The 18,747-nt window shown below is 42.0% G+C and overlaps 1 protein-coding gene across 1 annotated transcript in view; it reads right to left on the bottom strand.

Moving 5' to 3' along the window:
* The window catches only part of LOC138283630 (gamma-crystallin-1-like), a 57,728-nt gene that overhangs the window by 22,621 nt on the left and 16,360 nt on the right, over window positions 1-18,747 (bottom strand). Inside the window, exon 3 of the mRNA XM_069221569.1 lies at window positions 16,204-16,480. Coding sequence (XP_069077670.1) covers window positions 16,204-16,480 — 277 coding nt within the window. The remainder of the gene's footprint in view (window positions 1-16,203; window positions 16,481-18,747) is intronic.

Raw genomic sequence — 18,747 nt, 5'->3', positions numbered from 1 at the left:
AATTGTGTGCTAATGCTAATTTGATTAAACTTGTTTCACTGCTTTGAGTAGCCAATGGTGTTGATTTATCCTTATAATTTGATTTTGCACTTAGTCTTCATGACATTAGCTTTGTGGTTATAAAATAAAGCTTTGAAACTTTTCATTGATTGAAGTCTTCTTCCGTGGCCACATTGGCCACAGTGTTTAAATTGTTTGGGTGGTGTTAATGTAACTTTGTGTATGGTTCATCAGACTCTTTCTGGGTCAGAAGGTCAGCTGATGAAGCGTTTGATTCCTGTGAAGGATGAAAAACACATTAACAGTTTGGTAGGGGAGTGAAAGTTCTGTCCCAAAGAGGGGGAACCATATTTTAGGATAATGTTGGGGAATTAGGATTCACAGATTTGATAACAGAGGTATGGGTTACGTTCCATAAGAGGGGTAACCATATTTTTGTTCAGTATTAGGCAAATGTTATTGCCCAGTCCAAAATTTGCCCACCATGTAATTTGTCCCATGGTCCATTCGAGAGATTGATGAAGTTCCATTGTTGTGCCCACAAGTGTTGTGTAAGTATAAGCAGTAGTTAAATATGATGTTATTAAGTGTTTAGCAGAGTTGTTGTACTCAAAGTGATTGTGGCGCTGTGTGCTCAAAAATGTCCATGGTTGTTGTTTACAGGTCCATCGAGGCCTAATATCCCAGGATAATGTTCAACTGTAGGAGACACTTGGTTAATTTATTGTCTGTAGTGAGGTACTGGTTATCAGGCGCCACTGACAGTGCCATTAGCTTTCCTTGAGTGTGTGTGAGTTCTTGGTTGGTATTAGGTGAATCCCAAAGGCATGGGGGATCCTTATCAACCCGGATGAGAATTGCAGGTCAAGTTTCACTTGTTGTTGAATTGTGAATGTCATAGATGGAAGTGTACGATGTAGAGCTTTTATAGCATTTGAGTCCTATCCGTAGTGTGCAGACAGGTTTTTTTGTTTTTGATTTTGCTCGCAATATTTTGTATTTAGTGTATGTGTGACTGATTGTGTGAGAGACAAATGTGAAGCAATGGCAAATGCTGAGTGAAGTGAGTGAGAGATCACTTGTACCACACTGGGATAGGTCGGTTAGTGAGAAAGCTGTGCTCGTTTTGGTGGATATTACGATGTTGCTATTGGTTGAGAACGGAGTACAAAAAGCATTGTGAGATTGAATGTACTTCCTTGTTTCATTGAAAATCATTGTTATTTTTTGAAATTGTGCAAAAATGAAATTTTTCAAGGCTTTAAGAAGTGCGCTGAGAGGAAATGTGTTTATTCCAGTTAGAGAGGTTAGCACCCGAGAGAACATCAGCTTACAGAGTGTTAGAGGCAAAAAGAGTTTCAGTGGGCATATGAGTTAAACAATGGTGTACAATCGCGGAGAATGAAGGTTCATTAGCTTTTTCTTGTTATGGAACTTTTAATTTGAATGTATTATAACATTTGAGGAGGGTTTTGCACAAATTAAAGCCTCCTTCAAGACCGGCACAACTGGAAGCCCTTTCTATTTTGGAGCTTGTTGCCAGACAGAAAGAAACAGCTCAATTTAAGAGTAGAATAAAGAAACCAGTTGAAACTTTAGCGGAAGCCAGATGGGATGCAGAACAGAAAATGTGGAGAGCTGAGATATAAGCTGGAATAGGACTGTTTCCAGCTATCACAGAGGAAGATGATGGGAGTAATACCCTAAGACAAGAAAAAAGCAGACAGTTAAAGTAGAACAGATAGAAGATGAGAATAAAAAGACAGCCACATATGAAAGTGACTCGGAGGATGAGTTTATAAATAAGCTTTTGATGAATGGTACCCCACCATATCATTCAGTTGAGGAAGCAATGCAGAATGTGTCAACTGCTCTAGTTACACAGAGCCCGATTCAGATAGTTCACCAACAAATTTAGTGACACAAGTGCCTGTGGTTTATCCATCAGTTCCAACTGTCAATACAGCACAGTACATTACACGCCTAGTTATGAATCAGGTAGTGTCAAGTCCTCATGTGAATCACATGTTGTCTACACCTACACCTAATGTGATGACACCTGTGCAGAATTTTAATCAGAATCAAACTATGCCTAAGTATACACCAGTGCAGAGAATGTCAAGTGTTACCCCGAGTCAAACAGAACAGACTTTCAGTACTGTTTTAACAGGTCAAAGTGCTGGAATGTAAATTCCACAGAATCATAAAAATTTGACAAGATCCGATGCATTGACAGTTCCTATGACTATAGGTCCAATTGTTCCATTGCATGCTTCAGGCAACCCTGGAAGTTATGCACAGTCCATGAATGTTTCAGCAGCTCATGAAACACCAGTATCTGCAGGGATGTCACTAACTGACATGCAGGAGTCGGTATATTCAAACAATTCGGAGATAGAGAGAATAGCTTCTTGTGTCCCAATTTCGAGCACTACATGAGTTGCACAACCAAATCAGATGTTGAATCAAGCAGTACCAGTTTTTGATGCATGATGTCCGCATGGAACTTCACTTCCTTAAATGCCCACACCAGATCAAATTATGAGTGTACATTGCAGTACCCCAAAAAATCTGCCGCAGAGAAATAATATTTGCAAGTTTTTTCAGCCCAGCATTTAACCAAGTGGTTAGATAGTTTGAGAATAAAGGGAGCAACAGGTACAACAAATGGTAATGTTAAAACAGAACAGACACCAGAAAAGAATAGAACAGTGAATGTGTACAGAATAAAATTAGAATTAAATGAATAAGTTAAAGGAACGCTGCAGACGGAGCGATTGGAAACATACACAGAGGACGAATTGCGATTCATGTGCAAAGATGTTACGCAACATGCTGGACTGACTTATGAGAAGTTAGCAGAAGTAGCTGAGAAATATAAAGTAGATTTAGGAAAATCCAAACCTTTAAGAAGAAGTTACAGACTGGAGTTTAGTACCAAAGACATAGCAAACATAAGATCACTCAGAATGAGAAAGCACATAAAGGAATTAGTTACGTACATACAAAAATTACTTACATTAGATAAATGGGAAGGCAGACGTGGGAAATTCCAGGTGGAGGTTATGTACATGTCTCGTGGAGCAGAAGTGACATATTGCCATTCACAAATGACTAACTGAGATAGAGAGAGAAGCCAGTAGTAATACAAGCAGACAAAAATGTTTGTGAAGCTTTCAAAATGCCTGCAGGAAGATTTGAACACATTGTTTGACACAGTGGTTCAAGTTGTTTTGAAGGTGGAGGGCAAGCGGAGTGTTGATTGGTCAAATCGCAAACCGCAAAGAGATCCAGTAACAGATGCGCTTTCTGCAGAAGTGATGAAAGGGTATTATAAAGTGATTGAATTGCTGAACAACAAAGTTTCCGCAAAAGACGTTGATTGGCAAAATATTGCTAGGACAGTAAGGAAATGAATGCCTATTATGAACAATTGTTGCAAACAGTCACACGCACAGTATGTCTGAGACTATTGAGCCGGAAGACATAGGGGGTCATTCTAACCCTGGCGGTCCAAGACGGCCAGGGCTAAAATGACGGGGGCACCGCCAACAGGCTGGCGGTGCCCCGCTGGGCATTCTGACCGCTGCGGTTCGGCCGCGGTCAGAAGTGGAAAACCGGCGGTCTCCCGCCGGTTTTCCGCTGCCCAAATGAATCCTCCATGGCAGCGCAGCAAGCTGCGCCGCCATGGAGGATTCTGACACCCCATACCGCACAAAGATGGGGCGAAGGTGCGACGGGTGCAACTGCACCCGTCGCACCTTCCCACTCCGCCGGCTCAATTCTGAGCCGGCGTCCTCGTGGGAAGGGTGTTTTGCACTGGGCTGGCGGGCGGCCTTTTGGCGGTCGCCCGCCAGCCCAGTGCAAAACCCAAAATACCGCAGAGCGGTATTTTGGAGGGGGAAGTCTGGCGGGCGGCCTCCGCCGCCCGCCAGACTTAGAATCACCCCCATAGTCATTTTGAGTTTAGGTTTGTGCAAGGATTGAAACCCGAAACCAGCACAAAGATTCAACAAGCCAATTGATGAGGTACCACTATACGCAAGGTACTGCAGTGATGAAATTGAAGCAGAAAAAGCTGAAGGAGAAATTACGGTAATTAAAATAAAATCTGCTCCAACAGGAAATCAGAGCTCGCAGATGATGGTGAACAATAGTGGAATGCAAGGTGGGCAACAGCAGGTTACCAGTGTGCCTTAGTTTAGAGGATGTTGCGCTCAGATAGATCAGAGTGGTAATGTGATTGATGTGCAGTCAATGAAAAAAATGCAGCCATGTCATGCTTGCAGCAACTTCAGACAATGCAGATGACAGTGTCCCTATAACAATGTGAATAATTTGGTGAAGAATGGCGATGTTGCTCAGACTAACAGTGATCAAGTTCAAATTCAAAGAATCCCAAAACCCAGATTCCAAAATCTAGCTGTCCCTACATGATTACAGCAGATGTAGGTTCAGCAGCAGATGTAGGTTCCACAGCAGATTCAAGTACCTCAGCAAATCCAAGTTCCCCAAGCCCTGATGATGCAGCAGCAAGTGATGGTTCCTCAGCAAAACATTAATCGGAGAGCAAATGCAAATGTAAATCAATTGGTAACACAATTTCCCTTAATTTATTTGAGTGATGAGGACTTTTCAGAAACATTTAACAGTGACAGCTCTGATGATGAGGATTGTACACTAGCAGCATCCTTAGAGGTAGAACAATTTGATCCCTATGTAAATGCCAGGGTTATGGGACATGATGTTTTATACCTGGTTGACACTGGAGCTATACGTTCCACTGTCAGAACTGCAGAAGTACCAAATGTGCCCTTGTCAGGAAAAAGATTTCAGGTGGTAGGAGTGGCAAATCAGCAGTTAATTAACCCAATTACAGAACATTTCCCAGTCGAAATAAGGTCATTTGCGGACCGGCACCAATTTGTGGTTTGTGAATCAAGTCCTGTGAGCTTGATAGGTTGTGATATATTGTGTAAGCTACATTTTTCCATTAGCTGCACACACAAGGATATAGCCAAACAGACAAATAGTAATAAAGAAATGCACTGCAAAATTGAAGAATTGTATCCTCTTATTTCATTGTTCCAAATGATGACAGTTAATGATTTACCCGAGGAGTTTTAAGGGACAGTTATGGGGAAAGTTTGCGATTTTTCAGGAAAGGAGATAGGACTAAAAAGAGGAGTTGAACCAGTTAAAATCACAGTTAAGCCAAATGCAGTGTATCCAAGGATACCGCCTCATAACATGACCCCAGAAGTAATTGCTGGAATAACTCCTGTAATTGAAAACTTCATAATTGAAAACTTCATTGAGCAAGGTGTTCTAAAAGAGATCCTGGGAAGCCCATGTAGTTACCCTATTTTAGGAATGAGGAAGCCCAATGGAAAATACTGCATAGTTCAGGATTTAAGAAGTAGTGAATGAGATTGTCGTTCCATGTTGTCCTGTGGTACCAAATCCAGCAGTGATTTTGTTTCAGATACCTTGTGAAGCGGAGTGGTTTACGGTCATTGATTTGTGCAAAGCATTGTTCTCCATCATTGAGGATAGCCAATTTTTATTAGCTTTTAAATTCGGAAGCCGTGTTTTTTCATGGTGTTGTACACCTCAAGGGTATACTGAGTCACCATCCATTTGTAATCAGATAAAAAAAAAATATTTGGAGTCCCTTAGAAGACCTTTTCATTCAGTTTTGGTGCAGTACATTGATTATTTGATGGTTGCATCAACCACATGTGAAACCTGTAGGAGAGATACAAGTGCCATCAATTTCCCCCAGCAAAGATGCAGTATTGTCAAGAAAAAGTAAAATACTTAGGTCACCACATAGAGAAGGGTGCAAGGAAGGTGTCCCAAGAGAGAATGTGAATAATCATGCAGATGAACCCAGCTATGACACAGAGAGATGTAAGAATGTTTTTGTGAACCGTTACTGCTGCCAGTAGATTAAAAATGTTTCCCTTTTGTCCAGCCTTTACTGAAGCTGACATGCAAGGAGGTGCCTGATTATAACAAATGTTTTCCTTTGTTTTGCTGTGAAAGAGATGATTGTGTGCTTTTCTGTTTTGACACAGTTACCTAAAGGTGCCAACAGGCCTGTGGCATATTTTCCAGCCACACTTTATCCTGTACTGCTGGTTTGCCCATCTGTTTAAAAGTCATGTCAACTGTGTTGCTATTAGCAAGTGTGAAAGCATTTTCATGGGTCACCCTCTGACCATTTTTGTGCCCCATTCCATTTAAGTTCTTTTGACCTGAACCAATACCCAGTACTTAACTAATGCTCATTTGACCTATTCTGAACAGGTTATTTTGGGGTCCCCAAATGTTAATATTAAAAGGTGTAATACTTTAAATCCAGCCACGCTACTACCAATTACTGCTGAACATGTAAATGATATTGAAGATGAGGTGGAGCATGACTGTCTCAATGTGATTGAACCATCCACCAAACCAAGACCTGATACTCAACATACCCTACTAGGTATAAATGGCTATGCCATATTCGTTGATGGCTCCTGTTTAAGAGACAATGATAGAACTATGAGATCTGGTTATGCAGTTTCACCGTCTCAGGAGTAAAAGAAGCTTAATTTCTTTGAGGAGTCTTTACTGCCCAGGTAGCCAAATTGGTCACTGTTACAAGAGCTTGCTGTGCTTCTGAACAGCTTAAAGTGACCATTTTCACTGATAGCCATTATGGTTTTGCTGTTGTTCATGATTTCAGTCAGTTACGGTCCCAGAGAGGCTTTATGAACTTTTCTGGATCACATATCCAAAAGTGACAGTGACAGGGTTTACAAATTGTTGAAAGCTTCACAGTTACCTGTGAAAATAACAGTTGTTAAATGTGTAGTACATTAAAAGGCAAATGATTACATCTCATTAGGCAATGCCCATGCTGCCCAAGTGGCACGCTGTTGTGCTCTCCATGGCACATCCTTTAATGAGGAATGGAGTGATGGAAGCAGCACCAGTGGGACAAATCAAAATTTCTTTATGACATTGTTGGAAATGGGGTCTTTGGTTGGCAGTCAAGTTACCCCCTGTCCAAGCAAGGACCCTCCCTCTAGTCAGGGTAAACCCCTGCTCACTCCCTTGGTAGCTTGGCATGAGCAGGCAGGCTTAACTTCAGAAGCACTGCGTAAGGTATTTGTACCAACACATGCAGTAATAAGTAAAAAACACTACCAAATGGACACCACACCAGTTTAGAAAAATAGGTAATATTTATCTAAATCAAACAAGATCAAAACAACAAAAATCAAACATTCAAACATACACAAGTCAAGATATGAATTTTCAAAACAATAAGGGCCAGATGTAGCAAAATCCGTTTTTGCGACTTGCAAATTGCGAGTCTGAGTGACTCGCAATTTGCAAGTCACAAAAACGGATGCAGAATGGTGTCTCAGACACCTTCTGCGACTCGCTATGGGGTCGCAAAGACCCACCTCATCAATATTCATGAGGTGGGTCGCATTTTGCGACCCCATAACGAGTCCCTGCACTCACAGGGATGGTGGCCTGCTGTAGTCAGCAGACCTCCATGTCTGTGACTGCTTTTTAAATAAAGCAGTTTTTTTTTTTCATTTTGCAGCCCGTTTTCCTTAAAGGAAAACGAGTTGCAAAATGAAAAAAATACCGAAACCATTTGGTTTAGTTTTTTTCAGAGTTGGCAGTGGTCCAGAGGACCACTGGCTGCTCTGAAAAAATATTTTTGTCGGCATTCACAAAGGAGAAGGGGTCCCATGGGGACCCCTTCCCTTTTGCGAATGAGTTACCACCAGTGTCACACTGGTGGTAACTGCGAGTTGGTTTGCGACCACATTCGCGGTCACAAAGCAACTCTGAATTGCGATGCGAGTCGCAAATAGGAAGGGAACACCCCTTCCTATTTGCGAGTCGCATTCCCAAATTGCGAGTCAGTACCGACTCGCAATTTGGGAATGAGCATCGCATTTGGCTGTTTGCATGGCGCAAACTGCAATTTTCGCAGTTTGCACCATGCAAACAGCTACCTACATCAGGCCCTAAGAGTCTTCATCTTTAGAAAAGAGTGACAATGCTGTTGTTACACAAAGTTACCGTAAAAAAATAAAGCCGCACGGGCGATCATGCATCGGAAAAGGGAGCAATGCGTCAATTCCTTCCTCATAAGGGAAGCCATGCATCATTTACTTCTCCAGTCGGGTTGCCGATGCGTTGTTTCTTCTCCCTTGCAAGTAAACAATGCCTCAAATTCCTGACGGGGCAACTTGGATCCGTGCAGTCAGGTTTACTGTGATGCCCAGGGACGATGCATGGAAAATCCTGTTGCACAGTGTTCTAAAACCGCGCTGCATGGTTTTGCGTCATTATCAGCGGCTGCAAGTGGGTGTTGTGTTTCTCCAGCTGCAGTGCGTCGATCTCCCAGCCACAATACAGGTGGAGCGTCAATTTTAGCTGCAAGGCCAGCAGCGCATCGTTTAGCAGCTGCATTGCAGGTGGTGCATTGTAAAGTTCCCTGCACGGTGTTCCGTGCGTAGATTTGCAGCTTTTGTCTGCCAACTTCACTTTTTAAGGGCCCATGGACTGGCTAGGACACCACTTGGCAGGAGTCTCAGCAGAGAGTCCAGATGTTAGCAGAGGAAGACTCTAATGGCCATGAGACTTCAAAACAGGAGCAGGCTCAACTCAAGCCCATGGAGATTCTTCACAAGCAGGAATGCACAACAAAGTCCAGTCTTTGTCCCCTTTAACAGGCAGAAGCAGCAACTGCAGGATAGCCCAACAAAGCACAGTCACAGGCAGGGGCAGCACTTCTTCTCAGCTCTTCAGCTGTTCTCCTTGGCAGAGGTTCCTCTAGAATCAAGAAGTGATCCCATTTTGGGGGGTTTTGGATCCAATACTTATACCCCTTTCTACCTTTGAAGTAGGCCTACTTCAAAGAAAAGTCTCCTTTCAAGGGCCCAGGGACTGAATCCGGTGACGCCGCCTGCCCCCGACGCGATAACCTTCACTGGAACGCAACGCTCTTCGCAGGCCCGATGCCGCAGCAGCCCTGCTGAAGACCGCAACTCCGTGGAAGTCTCCGCATCACGTCATGACCGACGCCGCTTGTAGTGCGTGGACTCAACGTTTCGCACAGATTCCGCGATCCCCGACTTCGCGCATCGGCTTGTTTTCACTATTCACCAAAGGTACTGTACTTGGGGGTCTAGACGACTCCGTGTCCGGCGGCGCTGGTGTCGGCTTGTTGGGAACGACTCCGTCATGACACCGTGTTAACATCTCATCGAAGCATTTTGGTTTCTAAACGCTAATTTTGAGTTTAATCTTTAAAAATTCATAACTTGACTTGTCTATGTCGGATGTTTGTCGTTTTGGTCTTGTTTTGTTTAGATAAATATTTCCTATGTTTCTAAACCTGTGTTTTGTCATTTTGTAGTGTTTTCATTAAGTTACTGTGTGTGTTGGTACAAATACTTTACACCTAGCACTCTGAAGTTAAGCATTCCTCTCTGCCAAGCTACCAAGGGTGTAAGCAGGGGTTAGCTGAGGCTGATTCTCTTTTACCGTGACTAGAGTGAGGGTCCTTGCTTGAACAGGGGATAACCTGACTGTCAACCAAATACCCCATTTCTAACATTAACCTTTGACAGAGATATGCCTTGCATCAGTGAAGTCTGGATTTAGAAGTATTTCACTGTTAAGACATGTAATACACATCAGTAGATGTCACACCTTTAACATACACTGCACCCTGCCCATTGGGCTACCCTGGGCCTACCTTAGGGATGCCTTACATGTATAAAAAGGGAGCGTTTAGGCCTGGCTTTTACCAAGTCGAATTGGCAGTTAAAACCTGCTCACACAGACACTACAGTGGCAGGTCTGAGCCATGTTTACAGGGCTACTCATGTGGGTGGCACAACTAGTGCTTCAGGCCCACTAGTAGCATTTGATTTACAGGCCTGGGCACCTCTAGTGCAATTTACAATGGACTTTCTAGGAAATCAAATATGTCAATCATGGATAAGCCAATTTACACATACATTTAACATAGGAACACTTACACTTTAGCACTGGTTATCAGTGGTGAAGTGCCCAGAGTATCAGCCACAGCAAAAACAGAGTCCAGCACACATCAACAACATGGAAAGCAGAGGCAAAAAGTTAGGGGAGACCACACAAAGGATGCCAAGTCTAACAGACATCAATTGATATCTGGGAAGAATTCAAAAGATTGCAGGAAGAAGTACCAGAAGAAGAATAAAGGGGTTGGAGTAGAGCAGGTTGTGTTCAAAGAGATGAGGATGATGTTTGGGTTTCCAGTAAGGGAAAAGCAGTAGGGTCATATTGGCATGGACTCAATGATCAGAACATTCAGACAAACATGGCACAACCCTTGTTTCAGATTGGTTGCAGAAGCAGTGTATCACATATGTGTAGCATGTCAACAAATAAATGTAGGGAAACACACTGTGCTAAACCTGGGCCTCATAAATAGATCAGGAGTTCTTTTCAACAGAATGCAACTTGATTTCATTGAAATGCCTATATGTAATGGATTGAGTTATGTTTGGTGGTGGTGTGTGTATTTTCACATTGGGTTGAGGCATTACCAACTTGCAGGAATGAGCAGTTGCAAAGCTGCTTTTGAGGAAATTGATATCTCAATTCGGCTTTCCTACTTCTCTGGAATCAGACCACAGATCTCATTACTATAATGAGATCATAAAATTGTTGTGTGTGGCTTTTGAAATTGAACAAGGATTGTATTGCAGTTAGAGTCCATAAGCCTCAGGATTAGTCAAGCAAATGAATGAAAGTTTGAAGTTTCAACTGGCAAAAGTGTGTGCATCTTCAACGTTGAAATGGCCAGATGCATTTCCTCTTGTCCTGATGAGCATACGTAGGACACCACTCACAAAGATAGGATTGTCCACACATGAAATCATTATGGGGCGTGCTTTGAGATTGGCAACTGTGCCCGCAAATGCACCTGTGAACATTACAGATAACTTAGTGCTGGAATATTGCAAAGGAATATCTGATGTGGTTCGCTCTTTGTCTTGCCAGGTTGAAGAAACAACTGCTCAACCACCATAAGAACAGTGCTGCAACCTAAGTACTGGAAACTGGGCTCTGGTGAAGAAGCATGTCAGAAAGTCATGCATGTAGCCACGCTGGAAAGGGCCATTTCAGGTTGTCTTGATGACTACAGCTGCTGTGAAGTGCGCTGGTCTACTGAGCTGGGTTCATGCAAGCCACACAGGCAAAGTTCCATGTTCCAAGAGATGATATAGTGCCTCTTTCTCTAGGGTCAGATTCAGTGATAGAAAGGGTCCAGGTTAGCCAAGCTGTGAGAACTAGACAAGTGGCTATCACAGAGCATGCACAGTTTGGTGAAAGTCTGAGCGCGTCAAAAGCAATAAAAAATGCAGGAGGGTCAAGTCAGAGTCAGTTGACTAGTTCTAGCTCAGAAAACGCTGAAGTCCTAATTGTGCCTGAGAAAAGAATTGTGGTTGGAGACCAGTGGCCCACAAAAAGTCCACAAACCAGTGAAAAATGTGCCTTCTGCTTTTGCTGAAGTGATTGGTGGAATCATGACAATGTGACAGTAATATTGAAAGTTGTGCAGCACGGAGGTCAAAAAGAGAAAGAGTGCCCACTCGAAAATATTCAGCTCCTGAATAGACTTATTACGCAGCTGATGATTGGGGGAAAGAGTTGGTTGCCTTTTGTGCTGACAATTCGAATCCAGCTGAACATTTAGAAACTTTAAATTGCTTTTGAACTGAACTTTGAAATCTCATTGCTGCTTAAAGAACAGAGGCATCATTTGCAGAAAGTGCTAATCAGTGATTACCAGATGCTTTACTGATAGAGACATTTGAAATTTTACTAGTGATGTTGGAAAATTTGCAAGTAGAGAAAAATATTGATAAACTTTATATCAGATCGAGAAATTTGTAAATAAGTGCATCAAAAATTGAAAAGATACATTTTTGATTTTTGGTTTTTACCTTGCTCAGATAAAGAAAAGAAAAGTTACTGTAAATTAATTGAGAGCCGTGTTTGCAATTTTGGTTTTTGATTTTGATTTTTGAATTTGATATTTTTGGTTCAAGTCTAGGTAAGCCATGAAACCAGGCCAAGGTAAAAGGAGGAAATGCAAGTATGTGTGTAGGATTAGCAACAGTGTGTGTGCTTGTGGGCATATAAGTGATAGCTGGTTTGAATCTGCCAGTGAAAGAAGAGGTTGAGCGCACAATTATACCAATGCTAAGGAACTCACATACAGAACAAGATCCCCTGTATGAGGTTGAGAAACTGCTTCACATTGATGACTCCAATGAAGATTTGTTTTCTAATGTAAGTTACAGGCTATTGTATGAATATATTGAGACCATGGAGGTGCATGATTGTTATGTTTGTACACAGATCTCTTCATCAGTTGAAGAAGGAATCACTTATTACAGTTTGCCACTACCATATGGAATTTCTTGCAGTCTGTTACCAACACAGTTGTATAACCTGGAATATATACAATACTTCTATTCAAACTATGATCTTGTGTTTTCTTTTGTGCCTATAAATCAGCACTGGAGTACTCTTGCTAAAGCAAAAAATATTGACATTGTGGGAGGGTTCTTTGAACCAACCCTGACTTTTGGAACTGCAATAGCGCACAAAATCAATTTAACATGCATTCTCACACCAGTAGAAAAAAATTAATTGGTCAAGTAGATGACAGAAGAAAAGCAATGAAAACCAAAATAGAAAAAAGAATACTTTTACAGGATTGGCAGAAAGATGCGGCACTCATTACAGGCAGTGATACACAAGGAAACAGCTTTAGATTGGTAACAGGTAGGGGAATTATATATCTATATAGACCGAGGTCAAAGATAGACACACATTTTGTAGGTACTAGTGAATGTAGACATATTTTTGTGTTTGGACTTTTATGTTGCATGGTCAGGATCCCACCATAACAGATATTTATTTACTTTGTGGGAAGAATGCCTGTTGAAAATTGCTGAAAGGCTAGTATGGTACAGGTTACCTGTTAGTGGTATTTCTGAAAATGTATCATGTGGACAATTTTGATAATGCAGTCTGGAAAGAGAAACCAAATTCTAGAGTTAGGTGAGGAGCTGGTGCAGCAGTGATTACAGATGATATATTTGGTGTCATCATTCCATCAGTTGGTGTGATCTTGAACGATATCAAGATAAGAAGTCATCAACCATAGTAGATAAAATGTCTACTGATTATGCTGGAGCTGTGCTTTTAATGGATACAGAGATGGTTGCTGTGAGATCAGTGGTTTTTCAAAATCTTCTTGTGTTAGAAATATTATTGGAGAAAGAGGTCGGAGTCTGTAAAGTTTTCCATGCGCAGCATTGCTGCACATATATTCCTGACAATAGTAAAGCGATAAGGACATTTATCTCTAACATCACATATCTGACAAATGACTTGAAAGGTTTGACAGCCACTGGTTCATGGGAAGTAATAGGTAATGTTTTTTTCAACCATTGGATAATGGTTTGGAAATTTGGGAAAGGGAGTAGTAGGATTGATCTTGAGACCTGTGTTGATTGTGGCTTTGTGTGCCTTGATTGCACTTGGATTATGCAAACTATAAAATTGTGGAAAGAGAAAACAGCTAAGAGTAAACAGAGAAGGGAAGAGATAGAAATGGAGGAGATGAGAAGCATTTGTTATACTAATCTCAAGAAAATTGAGAATTACTGCAGATCTTACTGGAAAATGTTTGTAACTTTGAGTTGTCTCATTGAAACGAGAGTATGTCCTTTTGTGAAGGCATAGTTGGCCATCAGAGGAGGGACTGTTGGAGCATAAAGTTTAGCAATGCCTTTAGGAATCCAGACATCAGCAGAAGTTTTCATGATTAACAGCTTAAAGTAGAAAAGCTGCACTGACACATATTTTAAAAGTGTTCATGTTTTCATTTGTGGTGGTCACCATTGTGCCTACTGGATTTAACAATTTGCTAATAAGATTTAACCGATGTCAAAGTACATTTTAGACTCTTTATGAATTGCTTGTATCAAAAGAAAGTTTGTTCTTTAATGTTTAATGTGTGATTTATGAGTATAAATAGACATGCGCCTAAAAAAAAGCACTTCTCTGTCATATTTAACATGAGTCCTTAATAAGTTTGCAATTCATAATTAAAGGTTTTATTCTTTCTGAAGATGTATTATTAATGCTTAATTTATAAGTTTGCATAATATGATGGTCATTACGAATCTGTTTGTCTCTTGGGTCCAACACCAATAGACTGGTGGTGGGACCGTCCCATTATGACTGTGGTGGAGCCGCCACGGTCGGACCACCAACACTGCCAGGCTGGTGCAAGCCGGCAGCCTGGTGGTCCAGGTGGTTTCACATCCTCCAGGGCAGCACTGCTTGCATTAGGAGTCCCCATCCACCAGCCTTTCCATGGTAGTTCAGACCGCCATTGAAAGGGTGACGGAATGGGGGACTCTGAGGGCCCCTGGAGTCCCCTGCCCATACACTTGGTATGGGCAGTGCTGGGGCCCCCATGCACAGCCCCATTGGGCTTTCCACTGCCCGAATTACAGGCAGTGGAATGAGTGACAGGTACTGCTGCACCCACTGTACCGCCACATTGGCGCTTGCTCCATTAGGAGTGGGCATCAATGTTAGGGCCATTGTCACTTCAGTGTTTCCGCCCGCCTATTAGGGCTGGCGTGGTTCAGGCCGCATAGGTCATCTGAGAGCGGGAAGAGTTTGGCGGGCAAAACGTTTAATGAGGGCATATGTGTGTTTTATTAACAAATATACTAATAAACGTATATTTCTTGTGTTAGCATAACTGGCCCTAAAGAAACTTGTATTTGCAGTCATGTTAAAGTGATTAATCATTGTTCTCTCTAAGGTGAAATTTTCCTCTAGGTTCCGTTCTAATAAATGATTTGCGAGTAGTAATAAGCTCTTTGTTCAATTATACAAAGACTTTTAGTAAATGACCTTGGTTCCAGAACATTTAGATCTGTGGTCATAACATGAAATAAATTGTTTCAACTAACAAAGATTCGCATGGGACTGAGACAAGTCCATTTTACACCCATGTGAAGAAACTAGATTAATACAAGTTAAAGTATATTGTAATTTACTTTTTGGATTCACACGGAAATGACTATCCCAGACCAAACCTGAGAAAATGCCAACTGTTGCCAACTTGACATTTTATTGATATTTGATTTGATGATGCCTCTTTTGTGTGATGTGAAGCCACTGAACTGACAAATCAGAGCTAATTGTGTGCTTTACTATATGGATGGACTTTGTAAGATTTAGGCAGTTGTTCCTTGGCTCTTGATCCCGCTGTTCTCTGTGCAGCTCGTGTTTTGCACTTCCCTGGTGGTGCTTCTAATGGACTTTGACACTGATCTGATGCTTTGCTGATGAAGAATCCCTGAATGCTGACTCTAGGAGAGATATATCTCCCTGTTGATTGTCAATTTCCTTGACATGTTTTCCTTTTGCTACAATCAAAGCTAGAATGCTGACATTCACTCATTTTATTTTTCTAGTTAGCAATCTAGAGCCCTAGAAATATTCTTTTCAAATTATTTTTGTCTTCTTTTGTATTTTGCCCGCATGTGTTAGCCCATCCCCACATGCATGTCCTAATTTGTTTAGCAGTAGGGGCAACCTGTGCCCAACTGAAATGTGCATATTCTGTTTAATTGGCCTTGACTAATGTTGACACAGTCTGATTTGAGATATGTTTCTGTGTTACAAATCATTTCCTTAATGATCTGTATTGTTCTTCTTGAATGCTTAATTGTGTTAATGCTAATTCAATTAAATTTGTTTCTCTGCTTTGGGCAGCCAGTGGTGTTGATTTATCTTTATAATTTGAGTTTGCGCACAGTCTTCATGACATTAGCATTGTAGTTATCAAATAAAGCTTTGAAACTTTTCATTGAAGTCTTCTTCGGTGGCCACATTGGTCATAGTGTTTAAATTGTTTGAGTGATGTTAATGTAATTTTGGTTCACCACACTCTCACACTCTTTCGGGGTCAAAAGGTCAGTCAACCTCAGCAAAGCATTTGATTCCTGTGAAGTATGAAAGACATGCTAACATACGTAAATATTTTTTATTGAGTATTGATGGACATAGCTAAAGTTGATTCATTTCCGGCACTTTGTATATAATCCACCACTCGTCTAAAGGAACCAATCTTGGGGCTCATGGCGCCCCAGTCGCAGTATCTTCTGTACTCCCCGGGCCTCAGGTAGTACTGACGTCCTCCGTAGTTGGACTCTTCATAAAAGATCCAGTGACCGTCCTGCACATTACAGGAGTGGATGTCATTGAAGCGGAACTGCTCATAAACATTTGGGCAGCCATCTGTGAAGTCCATCATCTGACCTCCAAAGTTACCTCTCTCATACACCCTGATTCTGTAAGATCCTCTGTGCTGTGATAAAAAAAAAACAAAGCAACAGAAATGGTGTTATTCATCTTCGTAGGTGTCAGAAATGCAGCATGTGTTTGAAATAGCATGCGTGAACCTCAGATCTCTTGCCATATTGCGATGTTCTATTTACAGGGCACCCAACATTGTAACTTCAAATTGTAGCAGAAATACTCCTCTCCCTTCATCTTTATTAGAATATATCTCTGATAGCAGTTTTTGTGAAAAGAAATAACTTATTTTTCATTTTTCAGATCTGTATTCTACTGTCTCGTTCCACCGACATTGTGATTGAGAAATAGGAAATATTTCAGTTTCCAATCAGCAAATACCAACTTTCCCCTTTGCTATGACAAGAGAATGTTCCTGGTTTTGTCTGACTTCCGCAGAGATGAAGTTAAACCCTGTGTTACGTCTCTGTGGCAGCAAATTTTAACTGAGCCTGCCTACTATCCAAGGTACAAAGTGTATGACACTGTTAGGTGCCCTCAGGGCAGCATGAAAGGGGTGTTGAAACTGAGCAAATGATGGTGCAATGGGAGTGGGAAGAAGTCTTGGGAAGGGACAAAGGATTTTGCCTGAAGAAGGTGATTGGGACAGTGAATGAGGTGCATTTGCTGTGCTGCAATTTACCTGCTGCCCTAAGAAATATTTAGTGACAACTGGAATAGGTTATTGCTGTAAGAAATGACCTTTAAATCTGCACCTTTCTTTTATTAATTTCACCTGCTTACAATTCATGACATTTTTCAAACTTTAACAAGATGCATAGAGTTGCAAGTGTTCAAGTTTCTCAGTATCCCTCACTCCTAGTTGTTATCACATAATCTTCATAATTTATTGGACACCTCAGGGGCTCTGGGTTTATGAGTTCATGAGGATGTAGCTTTGTTGGAATTTAATACACAAGGTGCTGCCATATAAGGCTAGGTGCAAGACGTTTTCTTCTCTGTGGTCTCAGCACAAAAGGCTGAGTGAAATCGAATTTACAGATTACCAACCACACTACCTCATTTGAGCAAATATCATGCTGTGCCAATCCGGACTACCAAACTGAAGTAATTATTCACTGTAGGATATCAGCAGAAATACCGGATATCCTTTCCAGCTTCAGAGGAAGTGTGTGTGTGTGTGTGGGTTTGGGTGAGAGCGTCTGTATGAGAGTGTGTGTGTGTGTCAGGTGCGGCCGGTCCTTTTGGTGGAGGGGCTACGCCCCCCCCACCTTTTGCCCCACATGTAGAGTGTCTGTCAGGCTGAACAAAGGTCAGCCTGACAGACACTCTTCATTTTCAGCTCAGACAGCCAGGAGTGAGAGATGCGCGATTTACGCCGACTACTGGCTGCCTGAGCTGAACTTTGCTGGGCCGAGGAGGTCACAGCTCCTTTGGGCGTGACCTCCTCTGCTCAGAAAAGGTGCCTCGAAGCCCTCCCTTAGGTGACAAGGAAAGCGTCACCCATTGACTTCGACCTGGGTGCTTCAGGTTGAAGCCCTGAAGCGCCCAGGGCGAGTGTCAATCAGTGACACTTTGTCACAGAGTGGGGTGGGGTCAGCAGTCTCACTGACCCCATCCCACTCTGTGATGAGGCTGGGACTGCTGCCTTTCCTCATTGGCTGACGAGGGAAGGTAGCAGTCCCAACCCTCCTGGGACCTCGAGGCTGAAGGTAAGTGTGTGTGTGTGTGTGATGTTTTGAAATTAATGTTTGGTGCATGTGTGCATGTTTGAATGTTATGAGTGTTGTTAATGGATGTGCATTTGTGTGTAAAAGAGTGAGTGTGTGTGATCTTTTAAAATGAATGTTTGGTGCGTGCATGCATGTTTGAATATTATGAGTGTTAATGGATGTGCGTGCGTGTGCGAAAGAATGAGTGTGTGTGATTTTTAAAATGAATGTTTGGTGCGTGCGTGCATGTTTGAATGGTATATGTGTTGTTAATGGATGTGCGTGCGTGCATGTGTGTGTGAAAGAATGAGTGTGTGTGAACTTTTTAAATGAATGTTTGGTGCGTGCATGCATGTTTGCATGTTAGAAGTGTTGTTAATGGATGTGCATGCATGCGTGCGTGCGTATCTGTGTGTGAAAGAATGAGTGTGTGTGTGTGTGTGTGTGTGTGCTTCCCGCCGCCCCCCCACCCTCCTAAAGCTGCCGGCTGCCACTGGTGTGTGTGTGTGTGTGCAAAAAGTAACGATGCAACAGTTGCAGTTGTATCAAGGCCTAGATGTGTGAAGGGCCAATTTACCTGGCTTAAGTTAAACCCCATGGTTTCCTT

The sequence above is a fragment of the Pleurodeles waltl genome, chromosome 3_1 (assembly GCF_031143425.1).
Source record: "Pleurodeles waltl isolate 20211129_DDA chromosome 3_1, aPleWal1.hap1.20221129, whole genome shotgun sequence".
In the NCBI taxonomy this organism is placed as follows: Eukaryota; Metazoa; Chordata; class Amphibia; order Caudata; family Salamandridae; genus Pleurodeles; species Pleurodeles waltl.
This window is presented reverse-complemented; position numbering and strand designations above follow the sequence as displayed.